Consider the following 17,634-nt stretch of genomic DNA (forward strand, 5'->3'; position numbering starts at 1 on the left):
CCTAGCAAGGAACTAAGTCCTTACTCCTGACTAGGCAGAAAAAACTGTGCTGAGTGCCTATAGCTGAGAGTGGGAGTATACCATACCCCCTGGGACTGCCCCATAGGCATAGTCAAGCTTTTTCCTGCCTAGTGTCCAACTCCTGTAGGGGGCAGTATAAACCAACGGTCAAGAAGATAAGGAGACGCGTTTGTCAATGAACGAAAGAGAATTTTTTTTTTCAGCCAGCTATTCCCTGCACAGTAAAACCAATCAATGCAGCAGTTCAGCTGCCTAATCTTTTTACAGGTGGACAAACTTTATGGTTTGTTATTTTTAAATTCATGAACATGTTTTTTTTCCAAACAAACTGCATTTGATAAATTGCTGCACAAATACCATGTGATATAAATTGCAACCATCGCCATTCTATTCGCTAGGGTCTCTGCTAAAAAAAAAAAAATATATATATATATATATAATGTTTGGGAATTCCAAGTAATTTTCTAGCATGTAGGAGAGGAATGCCAGAATTGGCCTGGTATGGAAGTGGGTAAATAGAACCGTACATACAACTAGAATCACACAGATGGGCACCAACATCCCCTGAATAACAAAGAATAAAAATGTCCGCTACATATGGGACTTTAAAGGAGCCTAGGTTTATATAAAATGTACATCTATATTGAAATGCATACATTTATTCAAAAAACATTTTTAAACATTAAAATTGCATTACATTCTAGCCGAGCATGGCTTATTTATAAATTCACAATATATTGAACAATAAAATATACACTGTTTCTCAGTAAATCAATGACCTTCCCACCCTAATTTGGAACACTTATGTCTTTTATTGCAATCCCGCAAGATTAAATTTTTGGATGGCGATAGTAGGGGGAATCTCAACGATTCTTTCACAATGTGTTTCATGAGTTCCAAATATCCTCCTTCCTCAGTGTGAAACACTTTGAGGGACTTTTATGTTGAGAGGATAATCTTTAACGTAATTTTTTCCAGTCTGATAACCCCCATACATTTGCCCACGGCAGGTTGACCACAATCCCTGGGAGGGAGAAAACTATGGAGCAGTATACAGCCACCTTTAATCACAATATGGATCAGCCTGTAGTGAACAGTTATCTCCAGTTAGTGCAAAAAAAGCAATCAGTGAGACAGAAGGGATGTACTTACATTGTAAGGAAAATGGCACTGTACATTGCTTTTATGTTTTTTTTTTTTTTTTGGTATGAGGCTTTTTTATTTTTTTTTAAACATGCACAAATCTGGATTTTATTTAAAAAATGTATATAGGTACCCCAAAAGACCCATTCTTTTTCAGTTTTTCTCTATATAAATAATGCAAGTAATTTAGGCACCATGCATAGTGATAATTTAAGCACGTTGTATAGTGACAATGAACCTTTTATGCTTGAGGTCATTGTAGCCGTATTAGTGCACTTGCGACAGAGACAATTAAGTACTGTCCGTGATACTTTTTTTTATTTGCACTAACATACAATTTTTCAGGACAAGCTTTCGGGGTATGTCCCCTTCTTCAAGATCCAAGTAGTACTGATTCACAAAATCAGATTCTCTCTTTTTTTTCCTTTGGCTTAGAGATTTTGTGTTTTTTTACCATTCTGCTAAACATTTTGTGAATCAGTACTGCTTGGATCTTGGGGACATACCCCGAAAGCTTGTCCTGAAAAATTGTATGTTAGTGCAAATAAAAAAAAGTATCACGGACAGTACTCAATTGTCTCTGTCGCTAGTGCACTAATACGGCTACAATGCCTATTAAATGACCATTGTTCTTAAAAGCTAAACTAAAAAAATGATGCAGGAATTAAGAAAACTGTCTGATACATGTACACAAGATGATAGAGTACAGCACTGTCTGGTATAGAAAACCATACAGTTGTCCTTCTCCACATCATACAATAATGATAAATGAAGAGATGAGACAAATGCACGTCTGGAAAAGACAAGTGCGCTAGCTTTTGTGCAAGGAACATGGGAGTCCCAAACAGAGCCTTTGTGGCACAGAGATGAACTTGCAAAAAGAAGTCAGTGTGTCCTGACAGAGGCAGCCTGTACAGTCTCATTATGAGGTGTGGTGATTAAAATGCAGATCTTGTTGCTTTTCCTGTTCCCGAACAAGCTAGCACCCAGCCGGGCCCATCACTCATACTGCAGACAGGAAAGGAGTGGCTCACAGCAGCACCGTACAGGGAGAGATCCTTGGGAGAAATCAATAAACTTGCACTGATGACACGGTCTATAGCTGCCATGACGTAGATGGGTGATAAAAATGAACAGCTAATGCTTATTAAGTTTTAACTGTTAAGATATTATTGATTTAGCCAGTAAATAAACTCTGGAGACATTTAGAACTTTGTACATGACCAGTTATGTCACATTAAAGAAGTTTTTCACTTTAATCCAAGTCTTCACATCAGGACTGGGCTGGCTACTGCCACTTGTATCCAAATGCACAGCCGATATTGATTGGCTGAACAGTTAGGAACCCTGTATGTTTAGATGTTATTACTGGCAACTGCAGTCTCCATATTTCTCCACAATTTTCATTAAATTAATTTAGCCTAATCTGTTTTTCAACTATTAAGATGGCAATAGACGGATCAAATCTTTGCCGGTTCAGCAGGAACCACTCAAGATTCTAACCATATATTGTCAGGTTGATTGTACCCAAGTTGATCAAACGATCAACTTAGGTACAACCAGCATGTCAGATTTTTCTGCATACGGTTACTGCCAGAGGCTATAGCAGTAACCATTGTATTCCGGCCTAGAAATGCTCACCCCCCACCGTTGGCAGAATACAATAGCGCAGAGGGAGGCATTTCATCATCAACATAGTCTGTGTTGAGAAGGGAATAGAGCCATTTTCTTTCCTTTTACAAAAGAAAATCATACCATCTATGGTCAGCCTTTTTGATTTAACAAAACCATATAATAACAAATCTACCTAACCTTTCAGACCTAAACACTTTCAATTAGTATGCAATCAGGCAGGCCCTTGCACTACATAGTTGAAGGTAAATCTAAAGGAAATTAAATAAGAAGATTGCACTGTCATACTACTACTACTCCCTCTTAACTTTACTACTTTCTAATGAACCCCCTGCTAACTGGACAAAAAATAAACAATGACATGTATTCATTGTCAGTTGAGACGGCTGGAGGCATACATGGAAAGCAAGAAATAAATGTGTGGCTGATGGTAAAGACTGATGTTAAAGACTGGCTGCACAGAATTACAAATCCTTTGGAACAGGATATTAGATCCTGTGTGAGGATGATGTGGACCTCACACAAGATAATCTTCTGCTATACATTGAGGGTCCATTCACACTAAAGCATTCCTTTGAGGTGTGGTAATTCCCATGCATTATGGCGTACTTTAATTTGCATTGTTTTACACAGCACATTTGGTATAAATGGGGCTGCTAACACACAACAGATGAAGGGCATGTTTTTTTTTTTTTTAAACAATGCAGCATACCACAATGTATAGTACTAATGTCATGGAGCGCTGTAGTGTGTCAGGCTATACTGTCCAATGCGTTAGGCTGCCACTCACAATGAACAGCACCGCAACATGCCGAACATAGAGCAGGTTTATTGTCATGTGTTGTTGCAACGTGCGCTAAAACATGCATTGCCAGAATGCATAGAGTTTTGCGGCACTATTCATCAACACAAAAGTGTAATTTTTCCTTATATTAGTGTAGCACCCTTCAGATAGGTGCTAGGTAAAGGTATAGTGGGCCTTGTCTGCCTAACAGCAGGGCTGTGATTTATGAGTCAGGGTGTCATGGTTTCCAGGTGTGCCTGCTGAAGAGGGAGTCTCCCCACTGGCTCCTGGAGAGGCTTCTCATAGGGCGGTGGAAGAAACCCAATCAGGGGACACATCCAGGCTTGTAACTACCCCAGAAGGCAGATTGTGCTGCAAAGGATTCTGGGAGTGGCTATAAGTTTGGGGGTGGCACATGACACAATGTCTTTGGCGGGAGCCGAGTCCCAGGAAGGAGAGTGCGGCTGTCTCTCCTCCTGTCTGAGGAAGGTGGATGTCAAAGGGTGTCGCCTGAGTGTCCAGAGCCTGCTGAGTGAGCCGAGGGGATCCGGTGTGCCGAGAGCCTGCGGAGAGTGAGGGGTCCAGTACCAGTAAAACCTACACAGGTTGTGAGTACTGAGGATTGCCCCTGGGGGTCTGCCTGAAGTTAGAGGGTACCACTCCGGAAGAGGTTCTAGGATCCAGAGTCAGCTAGCTGTAAAAGGGGGTACCTAGGTTAAGGATCCTGAAGAGTTCAAGGTCAAAGGGGGGCACCTGCAGTTTGGGCCCTGAATTGTATAGAACGTGCCAGTTAAAGTGACAGCTATACAGAGTTCTACTACATACTACCTCAAGCTGTGCTAGGCGGGGGAAAGTATTCAGTGACTTCCACAGTACAACAGTGTCAGGAGTTTTACAGTTCTCAGTCTTGGATCTTCTGGACTATAAGTCAAGCATTCAGCACTTTTGTTCTACAGAATGTTCTCAGTGTCAGTGAGCGCCGGCTGGCATCAAGGAAGCGCCAACGGGCATTTTGGAAATAAAGTCCCAATTGTAATTAGTTAAGCCTCAAGGAGTATCCCACTTATTTCCTTCTCCCATCCCCTAATTCCAATAAAAACACAAAGATGCCGGAGTCGTCGCTGCTTCAGTTGTCACACCCAGGGTCTCAGCTCACATGGGCTGGAGAGGATTCCGGTACTAATGGCAGACCCACATCAGGCCACAGGCCTGGAAACCTTGCTACATTAGTAATATACAGAATACATACTATATACAGTTGTGCTCATAAGGTTAAATACACTGGCAGAATGTATTATTTCTTGGCCATTTTTCAGAGAATAAGAATGATAACACAAAAACTTTTCTTTCACTCATGGCTAGTGTTTTGCTGAAGCCATTTATTATCAACCAACTGTGTTTATCTTTTTTTAAATCATAATGACAACAGAAACTACCCAAATGACCGTGATAAAAAGTTTACATACCCAGTTCTTAATACTGTGTATTGCCCCCTTTAACATCAATGACAGCTTGAGGTCTTTGTGGTATTTGTGGATGAGCCACTTTATCTTCTCAGATGGTAAAGCTGCCCATTCTTCCTGGCAAAAAGCCTTCAGTTCCTGTAAATTCTTGGGCTGCCTTGCATGAACTGCACATTTGAGATCTCCCCAGAGTGGCTCAATGATATTGAGGTCAGGAGACTGAGGTGGCCACTCCAGAACCTTCACTTTATTCTGCTGTAGCAAATGACAGCATTGTGGGCCAATGATGGCCTTGTGTTTAGGATCATTGTCATGTTGGAATGTCCAAGTACGTCCCATGCGCAGCTTCCGGGCTGATGAATGCAAATTTTCCTCCAGTATTTTTTGATAACATACTGCATTCATCTTGCCATCAATTAGGACCAAAATTCCAGTTCTTTTGTAGCTCACACATCCCCAAAACATCAGCAATTCACCTCTGTGTTTCACAGTAGGAATGGTGTACCTTTCATCATAGGCCTTGTTGACTCCTCTCCAAATGTAGTGTTTATGGGTATGGCCAAAAATCTCAATTTTGGTCTCATCACTCCAAATGGCTGTGCCAGGTTTGAGGCTTGTCTCTGTGCTGTTTGACACATTCTAAGTGGGATACTTTGTGACATTTACGTAGTAATGGCTTTCTTCTGGCGACTTGACCATGCAGTCCATCTTTCTTCAAGTGCCTCCTTATTGTGCATCTTGAAACAGCCACACCACATGTTTTCAGAGAGTCCCGTATTTCACCTGAAGTTATTTGTGGGTTTTTCTTTGCATCCCGAACAATTTTTAAGGCAGTTGTGGCTGAAGTTTTAGTTGGTCTACCTGACCGTGGTTTGGTTTCAACAGAACCCCTCATTTTCCACCTCTTGATTAGAGTTTGAACCCTGCTGATTGCCTTTCTCAATTCCTTGGATATCTTTTTATATCCTGTTCTATACAGTTCAACTACCTTTTCCCGCAGATCCTTTGACAATTCTTTTGCTTTCTCCGTGACTCAGAAACGTCAGTGCAGCACTGGATGAAAGATGCAAGGGTCTGTCATGAGTCCAGAAACTCATTGACCTTTTATACACACGCACTAATTACAAGCAAACAGATCACAGGTGAGGATTGTTACCTTTAATAGCCATTCAAACCTTTTTGTGTCAACTTGTGTGCATGTTATCAGGCCAAAATCAGCAGGGTATGTAAACTTATGATGTGATGTGATCAGGGTCATTTGGGTATTTTCTGTTGTCATTATGATTTAAAAGAGTAAATACAGTTGATTGATAAAAAAAAAAAATGGCTTCAGCCAAACACTAACCATGAGTGAAAAAGAAAAGTTTTTGTGTTATTCTCAGAAAAATGGCCAAGAAATCAAATTCTGCCAGGGTATGTAAACCTATGAGGCACAACTGTATGTATGTGTGTGTGTGTATATATATATATATATATATATATATATATATATATATATATATATATATATATATATATATAGAGAGAGAGAGAGAGAAAGAGAGAGAGAGAGAGCTTTGATTATTTCGTACCACATAGCGGTTTTGCCTGTATTACCTCTTTGAAGAAGTGAATGACCTATAATCTATCACGATGACTATTGCCAAAGTAAACAATATATGTTTAAACTAGCAGTCCAACACATAATCCATCCAGCTACATATTCCTTGCACTGGCTTATCACAGGGGACAAAAAAAAAAAAATAGAGAAATTATCCAACTCAGCCAATAACTACAGCTATGTATTCCTTGCACTGGTTTATCATTGGGGAAAACAAAAAATAGACAGAAATTATCCAACACAATCGTCTATCTAGACCTACCCTAACACAACCCCCCCCCCCCCACCAAGCTGGCCACACACAATACAATCTGATTGCACAATATCTATGTAATATCCTTTAGAGCGACCAAAACTACGTAGTAGAAACTCTGCCTAAACAATCCATTCCATTTGTATGTAATGTATTGCAAAGTGTATTGCCAGCCATAAACATGTAGCCCAAATTGGGCCAGGTTTACTGTGTAATTGTGGGATATCTATTGCCACCTTTGCTAAGAGATGCAGGTGTCAGAAAAAAATAATAGTGTCAGTACTTACAGACATTGTGGAGCTTGGTGTATTTGTGCCATAGCCAGATGAGGGCAGGGATGCCAAAGACCAGCGTCGACCATCTGTCCTGTTGTTCAGTAGGAAAAAAAAAAAAGCAATCAACTGACTTGTTATACATGAAAATTAAATTGTTCACATTTGGCGCAACTTTTATCTATACCAAAAATACATACTGCTATATGTCTGCATTGTTACGCTGTTAATCATTACCATACTGCTCTTTCAATGAGCTGTAACAGATTGATTTACAGAGTAAATGTTGACATATGGGTCTCATAGTACTAAAATAAAATGGGAAAAATAATCCAGGGAATGAAAAACTGCTTGAGTTACATCTTGAACTGCAAGCAAGGAAGTAGATTGCTGCCCACGGAAACCAATTGTTCAAGCCCAAGCTTAAAATAGGTGAAGATATTAGTTTGGATAGCATGAGTAATGCATACCTTTCTTTTCTCTGCTTTTACTTTTTTTTTCAAATTAAAAAAAAAAAAAACACAAGAATTAACATTATGGTTTTATAGTTAAAATCCAAAAACAGTTATGAAGGGTAACAGAACAATCATTTATTTTTCACAGATGCCTAGTATAAGCTAGCACTTTCATCTTTATCAAAGTTGTTTTGGCAAAGTTTAATCTTTCTAATTTTATAATGGGCTTTTCAAGTACTTACTAAAGTAATGATTTAAAGCATTAGGCTGTTTTTTTGTAAGCATTGTGCCCAATCTGTGCATTATCTCTCAAGGAATTAACAATCAATCAATACTGAATGTACACAGGAGATAAAAATGCTTGCTGCTGCATGCAAAGCTTTTCAAACATGTAAAATCTCTGCAGCTGGTTTAAAATTTCCTCCTGTTCTAAAAATGAATAATCCTTTTACTAGAAGCTGAAAGCAATTAAAAAACAAAAAAAACAAAAAACAATCTAATCTTTCACATCCTGTTGAAATAGATGAGAAACTTGCAAAATCTAGTAAATCTATAAATTGTGGACACCTAGCCATCACATTTTTTTTATCTCTAATTCAAAAGTCCATAAGCATTAAAGAACATCTAAAGCAGTAGTCTCCGAGCTGTGGCTCCTAGGGCTGTTGCGGTCCATTGCTTGTCTTTATACAGTCCTTGAAGCACTATTCCTCCCTCTGAAATCAACAGTGGGACACTATTCCTTTCACTTCACTGATGATGGGGCACTATTCCTTCCACCTCACCAGCAATAGGACACCATTCCTCCTCCCACAAATACCAATGATGAAACCTTATTCCTCCTCCTACTGACTACAGGCACTATGTAATTCTTTTTACTCCCACTGACCACCAAGCCTAAGACATTGGCTACTCCCACTGACGCTGAAGCATTTTCTATTCCCAATGGCCAGAGCCTTGCCCGCCTAAAAGTCAGTAAATTTTGTAGACCCCTGATCTAAAGCAAAAATGTTTTCTAGAGTAGGTCGAAGGTTAAAACCTGTGTTTTTTTTCTGCCATCTATTTCTCATTAGGAAGCTTTCCCTTCAATTCCTGTCCTGTAGACTCAATAGAAAGTGAGAGGATCTCACTCTACATACAGCTAGAACAGCGGCAGGAAGGACTTGCCCTGACACAAGGCAGGAGCCTGGATCCACCAGGATAGAACCGACTTCGTGAGATGACTCAAATTAATCTTCTGGTCCAATGACCAAGGGTCCCTGTTCCATTTTGCCAAAATCTCTTTCTGCAGAGGCCTGGAATGAGACTGAGCAAACGGGACTGCTTTGAAGGTCGACACCATCAGACCCAGGGCCCTCATGCAGGCCCGCAGGGAGGACTGATCGGTTTCCATCAGCAACCTGATCACCCTTTGCAACTTCTGAAGCTTTTCCAAGGGGAGAAAGATCCTCGCAAGAGCGGAGTCGAGAGTCAGCCCCAGATTAGTGACCCATACGGATGGCGATAGAGCAGATTTCTTGAAATTGATCGTCCACCCGAATTCTTGAAGGGTCTGAACTGTAATAGAGATGTTGTCCAACAGATCCGAATGAGAGTCTGCTGGCAACAGGAGATCATCCAGATATAACAAAATTGAGATTCCTCTCCGACATAAGGCCAGCACAGGGGCCAGGACCTTGGTAAAAAAAACTGCGAGCGGAAGCATGACCAAAGGATAATGCCACAAACTGAAAATGCTCCTCTGCCACCGGAAAGCGGAGGAATTACGGATGTCCCTTGAATATGGGGACGTGGAAACACGCATCCTTGATATCGATGGAGGCCAGAAAAGGCCAGAAAAGCCCCCTGATTCAAGGATGCCACCACCGACCGAATGGACTCCATTCAAAACTTCTGCACCTGCACAAAGCAGTTCAGAGCCTTGAGATCCAGGGTTGGACGCACCTTGCCCTCCTTTCTGGGCACCGTGAGCAGGTTTGAATAGAAACCCTGAGAGCGTTCCTGCGGAGAAAGTGGGCACAATCACTCCTTGAGCCAGGACGTCCTGCACAGCTTCCCAAAGATCTTTCAAATGCTCTGGAAACAGGTGAAGATTTGACTGCAAAAAACCTGTCCCCCGGCTGGGACCAAAATATGATTTTGTACCTGGAAAAAAATCAGTTCGCAAACCCTATTGTCTTGAATGAAGGAAGAAGCGCAGATGTCCCCGCACCCCAGAAATGGGTGAGGGTGCCCCTTCATGCTGAAGAGGACCTGTCCGCAGCCCCGGACTGACTGGTCTCGGACTTGCCGCCGTGCTTCTTAGACCCTCCAGAAGCTCTGAATGGTTTACCTTTTTCTTGCGACCCGGGGGGGGGGGGGGGCACAAAAAAAAAAATCTATGAGCAGTAAAGGAAGTACTCCGCTTAGCAGGGGGTGTTTTACCTATGGAGGATTGAGGAAGAGTACTCCTTCCCGCCAGTCAACTCATCCAGTGAGTTGCTAAACAGACGCTCTCCCAGAAAAGGGAGATCCATCAGGCTTTTCCTGGAAGCTTGGTCAGCCAACTAGCTCTACAGCCAAACCATGCGCCGTAGGGCAATCCCCACAGCTGAAACTCTGGCCACCAGGGGAGCCGCATCCAGGGACGCATTACACAGGAACACCAGGGCCTAGGCCATCTAGTCCACAAGTTCCATCAGTTCTGGGGGAACTACGTCAGGGTCCAAGTTCCCTTTCAGAACCCTAATCCATTCTGTAACTGTCGGTGACACCAAAACAGACACAAAGACCGGTTTCAAAATGGAACCCGCCAACACGTGAAGATGGTGGGAAAGGGATTCCACCCGCCTGTTCACCGGATCCGTAAAAAATGGGGGAATCTTCCACATGCACAATGCTAGATTTGTTCAGCCTGGAAACAGGGTGTTCAACCTTAGATGGCACTGTCCAACGGTTGGAAAGCATTTTGGCACAACTAGCACGTACTTAACGTGACACCATTGGTCATTCACAATATTCTGAAAAGTCTTAGGACAGGGAAAAACCTGTTGACTTTTGGGTCTTGCGGGAGCCAAAGGCCACCTGTGATCCTGCTGGCGTGGGCTCATCTGCAAATTTTAAAGTTTCCCAGACTGAAATAATTCAGGCTTCCACCAAAGCGTGTTCCCGTGATGTAGCTGAAGAAGACAGGTCCTCTTTACCATCTGACTGTGTGGACAGTGACCCTTTAGGTAGGGGGCATCCGTGGCAACCACATCAGCCTCTGAATCAGAGGACTCCACCAAAGATGGAGAAGGCAGCGGCCGTTTACGGCTATTAACCTTTTTCATGACAAAATTTACTTTTGTTGCCAGGCTTTCCAGAGCTGCTGAAATCGCGGCCAGTGTCTGCGATCCAGACTGTCCAGGAGTCGCACAGAGTGGGTCTGAGGGTGAAGTTACAGCCTGGGTCTCCATATTCAAAGTTGCAGAAAAACTTTGAGAAGCGCCGATTGCGGTTCCCACCGCCGAGCGTATCGGTCTGCAGAGTCCCCCTTAAATATACACAAACAGCAGAGTGTGCAGGTATATGTCCGCAAAGACCACAGTACAGTACCACCTCCAGAGAAAATGTTCCTGAATGGCCTGCAGCAGGAAGAAGAATCACAGGAAGTGACCTCGGCCTTGATGTAGAAGGTCACGCTGCTTGTGCAGTTCAATAGGACTACACAAAAATGGTTGCCAATGCATTTTAATAGGAAGCTCAGGGAAAATGGCTGCCCCATACAAGTCAATGGAAAAAATATACACATTGCCCATACTCAAGATGGCGTGCCATGCGGCCAGGGACCCCCACAATGAAGGCCTCAAGGATCTACAACAATACTCAGCAAGAAACAAGGTACTATTGCCACCCCCCTCAGGACGCCAGGCACCCCAGTTACATAGCCCTCAGCGGGGGCGGGAGAGGGAGACAGGGCACAGAGGCCGGGTACCTGACAGGCCAGGGGGATCTTTTAGGAAGTACAGGTCCTATTATCCCCAGGACAGTGCCCACATCCCCCCCAAGGCCACCAGGGACAAGGGGGGTCACATTTACTTACCATACCATGGACCGGGTGGGCTCCACTCCGGGCAGACCTCCTCCCACCGAAGTGGGGGTGCTGCCAGCTGAGGGGTAAGCTCAGGGCGTTCCAGATCTTTGCGTCCCGGCGAGGCATCCACTCGCAGGCTTGTCCCCATCCAGAAAGGGGCTCCGTCGTGGCGAGGCCTAGTGCGGGCCTTTAACCTGCTCACGCTCGTAGGCCAGGCTGGGGGGGACCATAAGGATCTAGATTATCCAGTGCGAAACCCCAGCTGGCATTGCTTGCAGATCACCAGGGGGATCCCCCTGAACACTAGCTAGCAAAGTGAGTAAAGAGAAATAAAACAAAATATTCTGAAAAGAATAGAAAACTGAGACCGAAGTCCCAGCAGGAAACCTAGGTCCTACTCCTTCTCTAGGCATAAACAAACTGGTTTGCTGAGCAGAAGCAAAGGGTGTGTAGGTTATGCACGTGGGGACGGCCCTGTGGGGGTGTGCATTTAAATTTTTCCTGCCTAGACTACTTCTGCAGGGGGCAGCATAACCCATTCAGCTAATGAAGATGGAGGCTGTGTCTGTCCATGGACGATAGAGAAATATTGAAATTACTCTCAACTCCCTACAACATTGGCAATCAGAACTTATAGAGAGGACACCTCAATAGACAGCAAAAAAAACTTAATTGTGGTTCTAACCACCCACTATCCTATTCAAATCTTAAAAAATAGTATGGACCTCCCACTAAATCTTTGGCAGCTTTACCACATTTCATTCTTTTTCGGAAGATTTAACACATTTTAGAGCATGTCTCTGGGAAATTGTGGCCATTCAGGCAACAGAGCATTTCTTAAGTCAGGTACAGATGTTGGAAGAGAAGACTTGGTTCACAGTCAGCATTCAAATTCATCCCACAAGTATTGAATAGAGTTGTGGTCAGGACTCTGAGCAGGCCACTCAGGTTCATTCACACTAAAGTGGTTAAAATTTATCTTCATAAACCTGGCTTTGAACACAGGGGAACGTCATGTAGAACAGAAAAGGGGACAAATGTTGGAAGCACAAAATTTTCTAAAATGTGCTAGTCCACTATAGCGATTCTAGGACAATATCCCCCCTGGACAACATCCCCCCTGGACAACATCCCCCCTGGACAATATCCCCCCTGGACAATATCCCCCTAGACAATATCCCCCCTGGACAATATCCCCCTAGACAATATCCCCCTAGACAATATCCCCCTAGACAATATCCCCCTAGACAATATCCCCCTAGACAATATCCCCCTAGACAATATCCCCCTAGACAATATCCCCCTAGACAATATCCCCCTAGACAATATCCCCCTAGACAATATCCCCCTAGACAATATCCCCCTAGACAATATCCCCCTAGACAATATCCCCCTAGACAATATCCCCCTAGACAATATCCCCCTAGACAATATCCCCCCTCTAACCCTAACCCTATGTCCAGGGGGATGTTTTCCGGGGGGATATTGTCCGGGGGATGTTGTCCCGGGGGGATATTATCCAGGGGGATGTTGTTCGGGGGGGGGGGGGATTATGCCCAGGGGGATGTTTTCCGGGGGGATTATGTCCAGGGGGATGTTTTCCGGGGGATAATGTCCGGGGGGGAGATATTGTCCTGATACCCACTATAGCAATAACAGAACCTTTTAGTAGAAACAACTAAACTCAATAATTTGGAGGGGCGTCAACATAGTTTTAAACATAAAGGCAGATGTATTGGTCAGGTGTCCACAAACTTTTGGCCATATAGTGTATGTCCGTCCCATTATATAAAATTTTGTAATGTGCAATATTTTCTACTACTTGTCTCTCTAGGTAGAAACACAAAAGGTGGTTTCTGCCACAATAACAGCATTCAAAGCAATACATTTGCATACAAGCCATGCAAGCAGCCATATGAACACATAGGCCTGTCAGGATATTGAAAGGATAGTAAATAAAAAACAGAATGACAGGGTGTTTATTTAAAAGCAACACCTACTGCGAGCATATGTACAATACACTCTTCATGAAAATAAATAATCATGAATAATGCGTTCTTTCCTCACTACCAAGCATTATAAAGTAATTAGACAAGATTAGGATGCTAATTAGGAGCTATTGGAAGAAAAATTGTGCCCTGTATACTTGGGGACTGTGTTACTACCTTCGTGCAAATGAAAAATGAGCCGAGGCACTGGGGGAGAAGTTTCTTGGGCTGTCTTGCGGGCTGTTCCCTATAGGGAGACAAGAAGAAAAATGAAGTGTTAATATGAACAATGATATTCTGTACATGCAAATATATACACATCAATAGCCGTGTAAAAAAAAACAAAAAAAGAACTTGCAAACTCTGTAAATGGTGTTCTTTCTAAAGACCCCAACATCAAGGTCAAAGCATTAACCTCTCAGCCAGTGTGCTGCCTATTTTCTTATATCTCCTATATTAAGAGTACAGTACACTGAAGTACAGTCAGAACAAACAGGTGATCACATCACTGTGGTAATAAACGCATTTAAAAGTCACATCATTAAATAAAAACTCCTAAAAAAATAGATTGTATCCATCAACCAACTTAAAGTGGAACTACACTGCACCTGAGCACCACATACCAAAAAAACTATTCAATTAATCTTTTTCATTTTCAAAGAAAACTGACCCATCCATCCACGTCTTCATGCATTATTACGCTGAGAAATCCCTTTAAAGAACACCCCCCTAGCATTTCTGGCTGTGGCCATCTTGAGTAGGAGCAGGTGATTCATGTAGCATTTACTTTCTAGAATCCATCTGCCCTTAGCTCATGCATGCAGGCAGGAGGTTATGCTTAGCTGAGAAAACCCCTCCTTCCCTCCTGAGATGTATGATATCATTTGCCTAAGCCTAGAAACCAGGAAGTAACTAAAGAAATGAAAAAAAAAGTTTAAAACAAGTAAAAATGATATACTTTCCTATCTATTTAGTAATGCTAGCAGCATAAGGATTAAAAAAAGTCAATGTTGACTGAAAGTAAAGTTCCACTTTACCTGTAATTACTCAGCTCAACTGCCTCTTAAAAGGGCAGGGGATGTGATCCTACACGCATCATCCACCCTGACCCAAGATAAGATAGACTAGATAGATAAGTATTCTTCTAGTATCCACTGTCAATCATGCTAGGGGGTGTAATGGTCTGTGATCTGAATGCCTGGCTACAAAACTGCAGTCTCACTATTGCTGCTGGTCGTGAATGGAACATATCTGCTAAAACTTACAAAAGATAAAAAAGCAGTAGCTATTATTACTAAAAGGTGAAAAGTAACTAAACTAATGCATTTGTTATTTTACAATAACATACACTTTAAACACAAGTGCAGCAATACTGGTTATGTTCTGCCAACACTGCCAACTGACAGTGTAATACTGAAAGTGAATAACAAAATGTATAGCAGTAAAATACTAAAAATGCTCAGCCACCATGGGATTGTAGGCTGCATTAGTCACAACTCACAAGAACCTAAGCCCCAGTTCACACTGGGGTGACCTGTCAGGCGACCTGGTCGCCTGACAGGTCGCCGTAGGTCGCCTCCCATACAGAAGCTATGGACCCGTTCTAATAGGAGCGACACAAGTCGCTCCGACTTAGAAAAAGGGTCCGGAGCTTCTTTGGGGCGACCTGCATAGACTTCAATGTTATGAAGTCCGTGCCGGCCGCTCCGAGGTCGCGGTGCGAGCAGCGCGCCGCGACCTCTGTGGTCACCTGGGGAAGTCGAATCGCCCCAGTGTGAACGGGGGCTAATATTCATTTGTTATTATTTTGAAATAACAACACAACAAAATATTATGATATTGAAATGGTCGTGGCACCTTTAGTGCCCATTCACAGTACCGCGACTTGTTAGGCGACTGGTCAGCCTGACAAGTCGCGGTCCATGCAGTGCTATGGGAACCGTTCTAATAGGAGCGACTCAAGTCGCTCCGATTTAGAAAATAGTTCCTGTACTACTTTGGGGCGACATCGGAGCGACTTGCATTGACATTCATTATATGAAGTCCGTGCAAGTCGCGGTGCACGCGACTTCACAGGTCGCCCCCGAAGTCGTGCCGCGGTAGTGTGAACAGGCACTTATTGGTATGAATATTCAATAAATAAATACATTTTAAACGATAAATATCAATAAATATATAAATATTTAGAACTCAAGCGTTAGACTTTAGTCTAAAGTCCCCCCTTGATACAAACCACAAACCACAGAATGGTGCTCGCGACAGGGAGGGAGTAAGGGGAGCTCGCCGAGCTGATCTAGGGCAGACTGAGGAGATCTTCGCCGCGTGTCCTCTTATATAGCCCTAGACACGTGACCTCTCCTCAGGCAAGACACGTTTTCCCCGCCTCAGTACACGTGACTTTCCCACCTCACAACTCAAAATCCCGCTCAATACATCTGACAAGATTCCCACCCAAATTTAAACTACACTAACCTGACTGGCAAAAACGCCTAGCTCTATTTTAATTTAAATAACGGCTAAATTGATATGTTACTAAAATGTATTAATTCTACTAATTTTAAACCCCTTAGCAGCCACAAGCCCATGCTGTGGGCATTATTATACTATGCCCACATGACATTGGTATTAACAAGCACCTCTCATTAGTAATAACTATCCATGTTGGGTGCAATGTCACTCTTTGATAAAGGGGGTAGTTCGTTCCCAAAATGTTATTGATAAGCCTTTTTGTTTTTCAACATGCATACATGCAGCCCTTTTTTGCTTCACCTCTATACAATCGTCACACGTTGTGCTTCTTTTTTTTTGGTGACTATTTCTCTATGAATGAGTTTAAGTTATTTTATGCATAACTGAATTTTGTGACCTGCTGTATATAAAGATTAGCGATGTACCAAAATTTCAGCGGCCGAAAATAGGGTTTTCAGCATTTTACTTTGCTTATGGTGTGCTTTTCATAGGTCATGTGACTCACAAAATGCATCAAAAACGCAACATGGGTGTATTATGAGTTATTGCTGCATTTCCAATGCATTTCAATGGGGAGGTGCGTTTTTGCTGCGTTTTTATAACTGACCAAATATACACCAAAAATGCAGCAACACTGCTTCAAAAGGTGCCGATAATGGGCAACAATAAATTCACATGCATTTAAATTCATGATATTAAATAAGAAGTTGAATTCAGTTATTTTTAAATATAAGTATATTTAAAAAAAAAAAAAACACTTCAGTTTCGGCCAAGTGCATCCTAAATTTTCCATACCTAAATTTACATTTCGGTGCACCACTAATATAGATGCTTTATGTGCTTCGGCTATATTTGGATTAACACTTAACTTTATAGTATACTGTATTTTTAGTATATTTCCTTTTTTGTGGCAGTATACAGGGGTACAATAACATCCTTTTACCATTTGCACTGGTTGCATTCTGTTGATCAGCATCCATGCCTCACTTCATTGAACATTAAACTAATTTAAATTGCATGTCTATTCTTCCTTATAGAGCAGAGGTAAGTCATTGGTGAACCAGCACTCCATGGAAGCCATACAAGGCCTTCTTCATTAACACATGAAACAGCCAGGAAAATGCTAAAGGGTATCAGGCAAGTAAGCCCTTAATCATACCTTAATCATGCTGTGGTTAAGGCATTGCACGCCCAGTATGCGTTAGCATCTTCCTTGCTATATTATCTAATAGTTTACTTAAATAAGGCCTTTTATGGGCACTCAGAAAAGCCGCCTCATGTATGACTGTTGAAAAAACTATAGGCTGTGGTGAATTTTGCTGCAAAAATAACTCCAGTAAAACGTTATTCATATGTCAGAGATTGAATAAGAACACATTTGTTTAATTTTAAATTTACTCGATAGGAAATTTAAAAAGGTCTAATCAGTCTTTGTTAACAAATTATTTCCTTTACAAAATAAATCAATAAATAAAAAGAGTATGAGAGAGACAATAAAGTTTC

General features: G+C 42.2%; 1 protein-coding gene across 6 annotated transcripts in view; it reads right to left on the reverse strand.

The window, feature by feature from the left end:
• Positions 1 to 17,634, reverse strand: part of MAST4 (microtubule associated serine/threonine kinase family member 4) — a 933,584-nt gene that overhangs the window by 165,309 nt on the left and 750,641 nt on the right. For all 6 annotated transcript variants that reach the window (XM_082272235.1, XM_082272234.1, XM_082272236.1 and 3 more), the window contains 2 exons: positions 13,840 to 13,909; positions 7,184 to 7,262 (listed from right to left, as the gene is read on the reverse strand). In XM_082272235.1, the coding sequence (XP_082128361.1) occupies positions 7,184 to 7,262; positions 13,840 to 13,909 (149 nt within the window). The remainder of the gene's footprint in view (positions 1 to 7,183; positions 7,263 to 13,839; positions 13,910 to 17,634) is intronic.

The sequence above is a fragment of the Pelophylax lessonae genome (assembly GCF_965119305.1).
Source record: "Pelophylax lessonae genome assembly, chromosome: 1".
Lineage (NCBI taxonomy): Eukaryota > Metazoa > Chordata > Amphibia > Anura > Ranidae > Pelophylax > Pelophylax lessonae.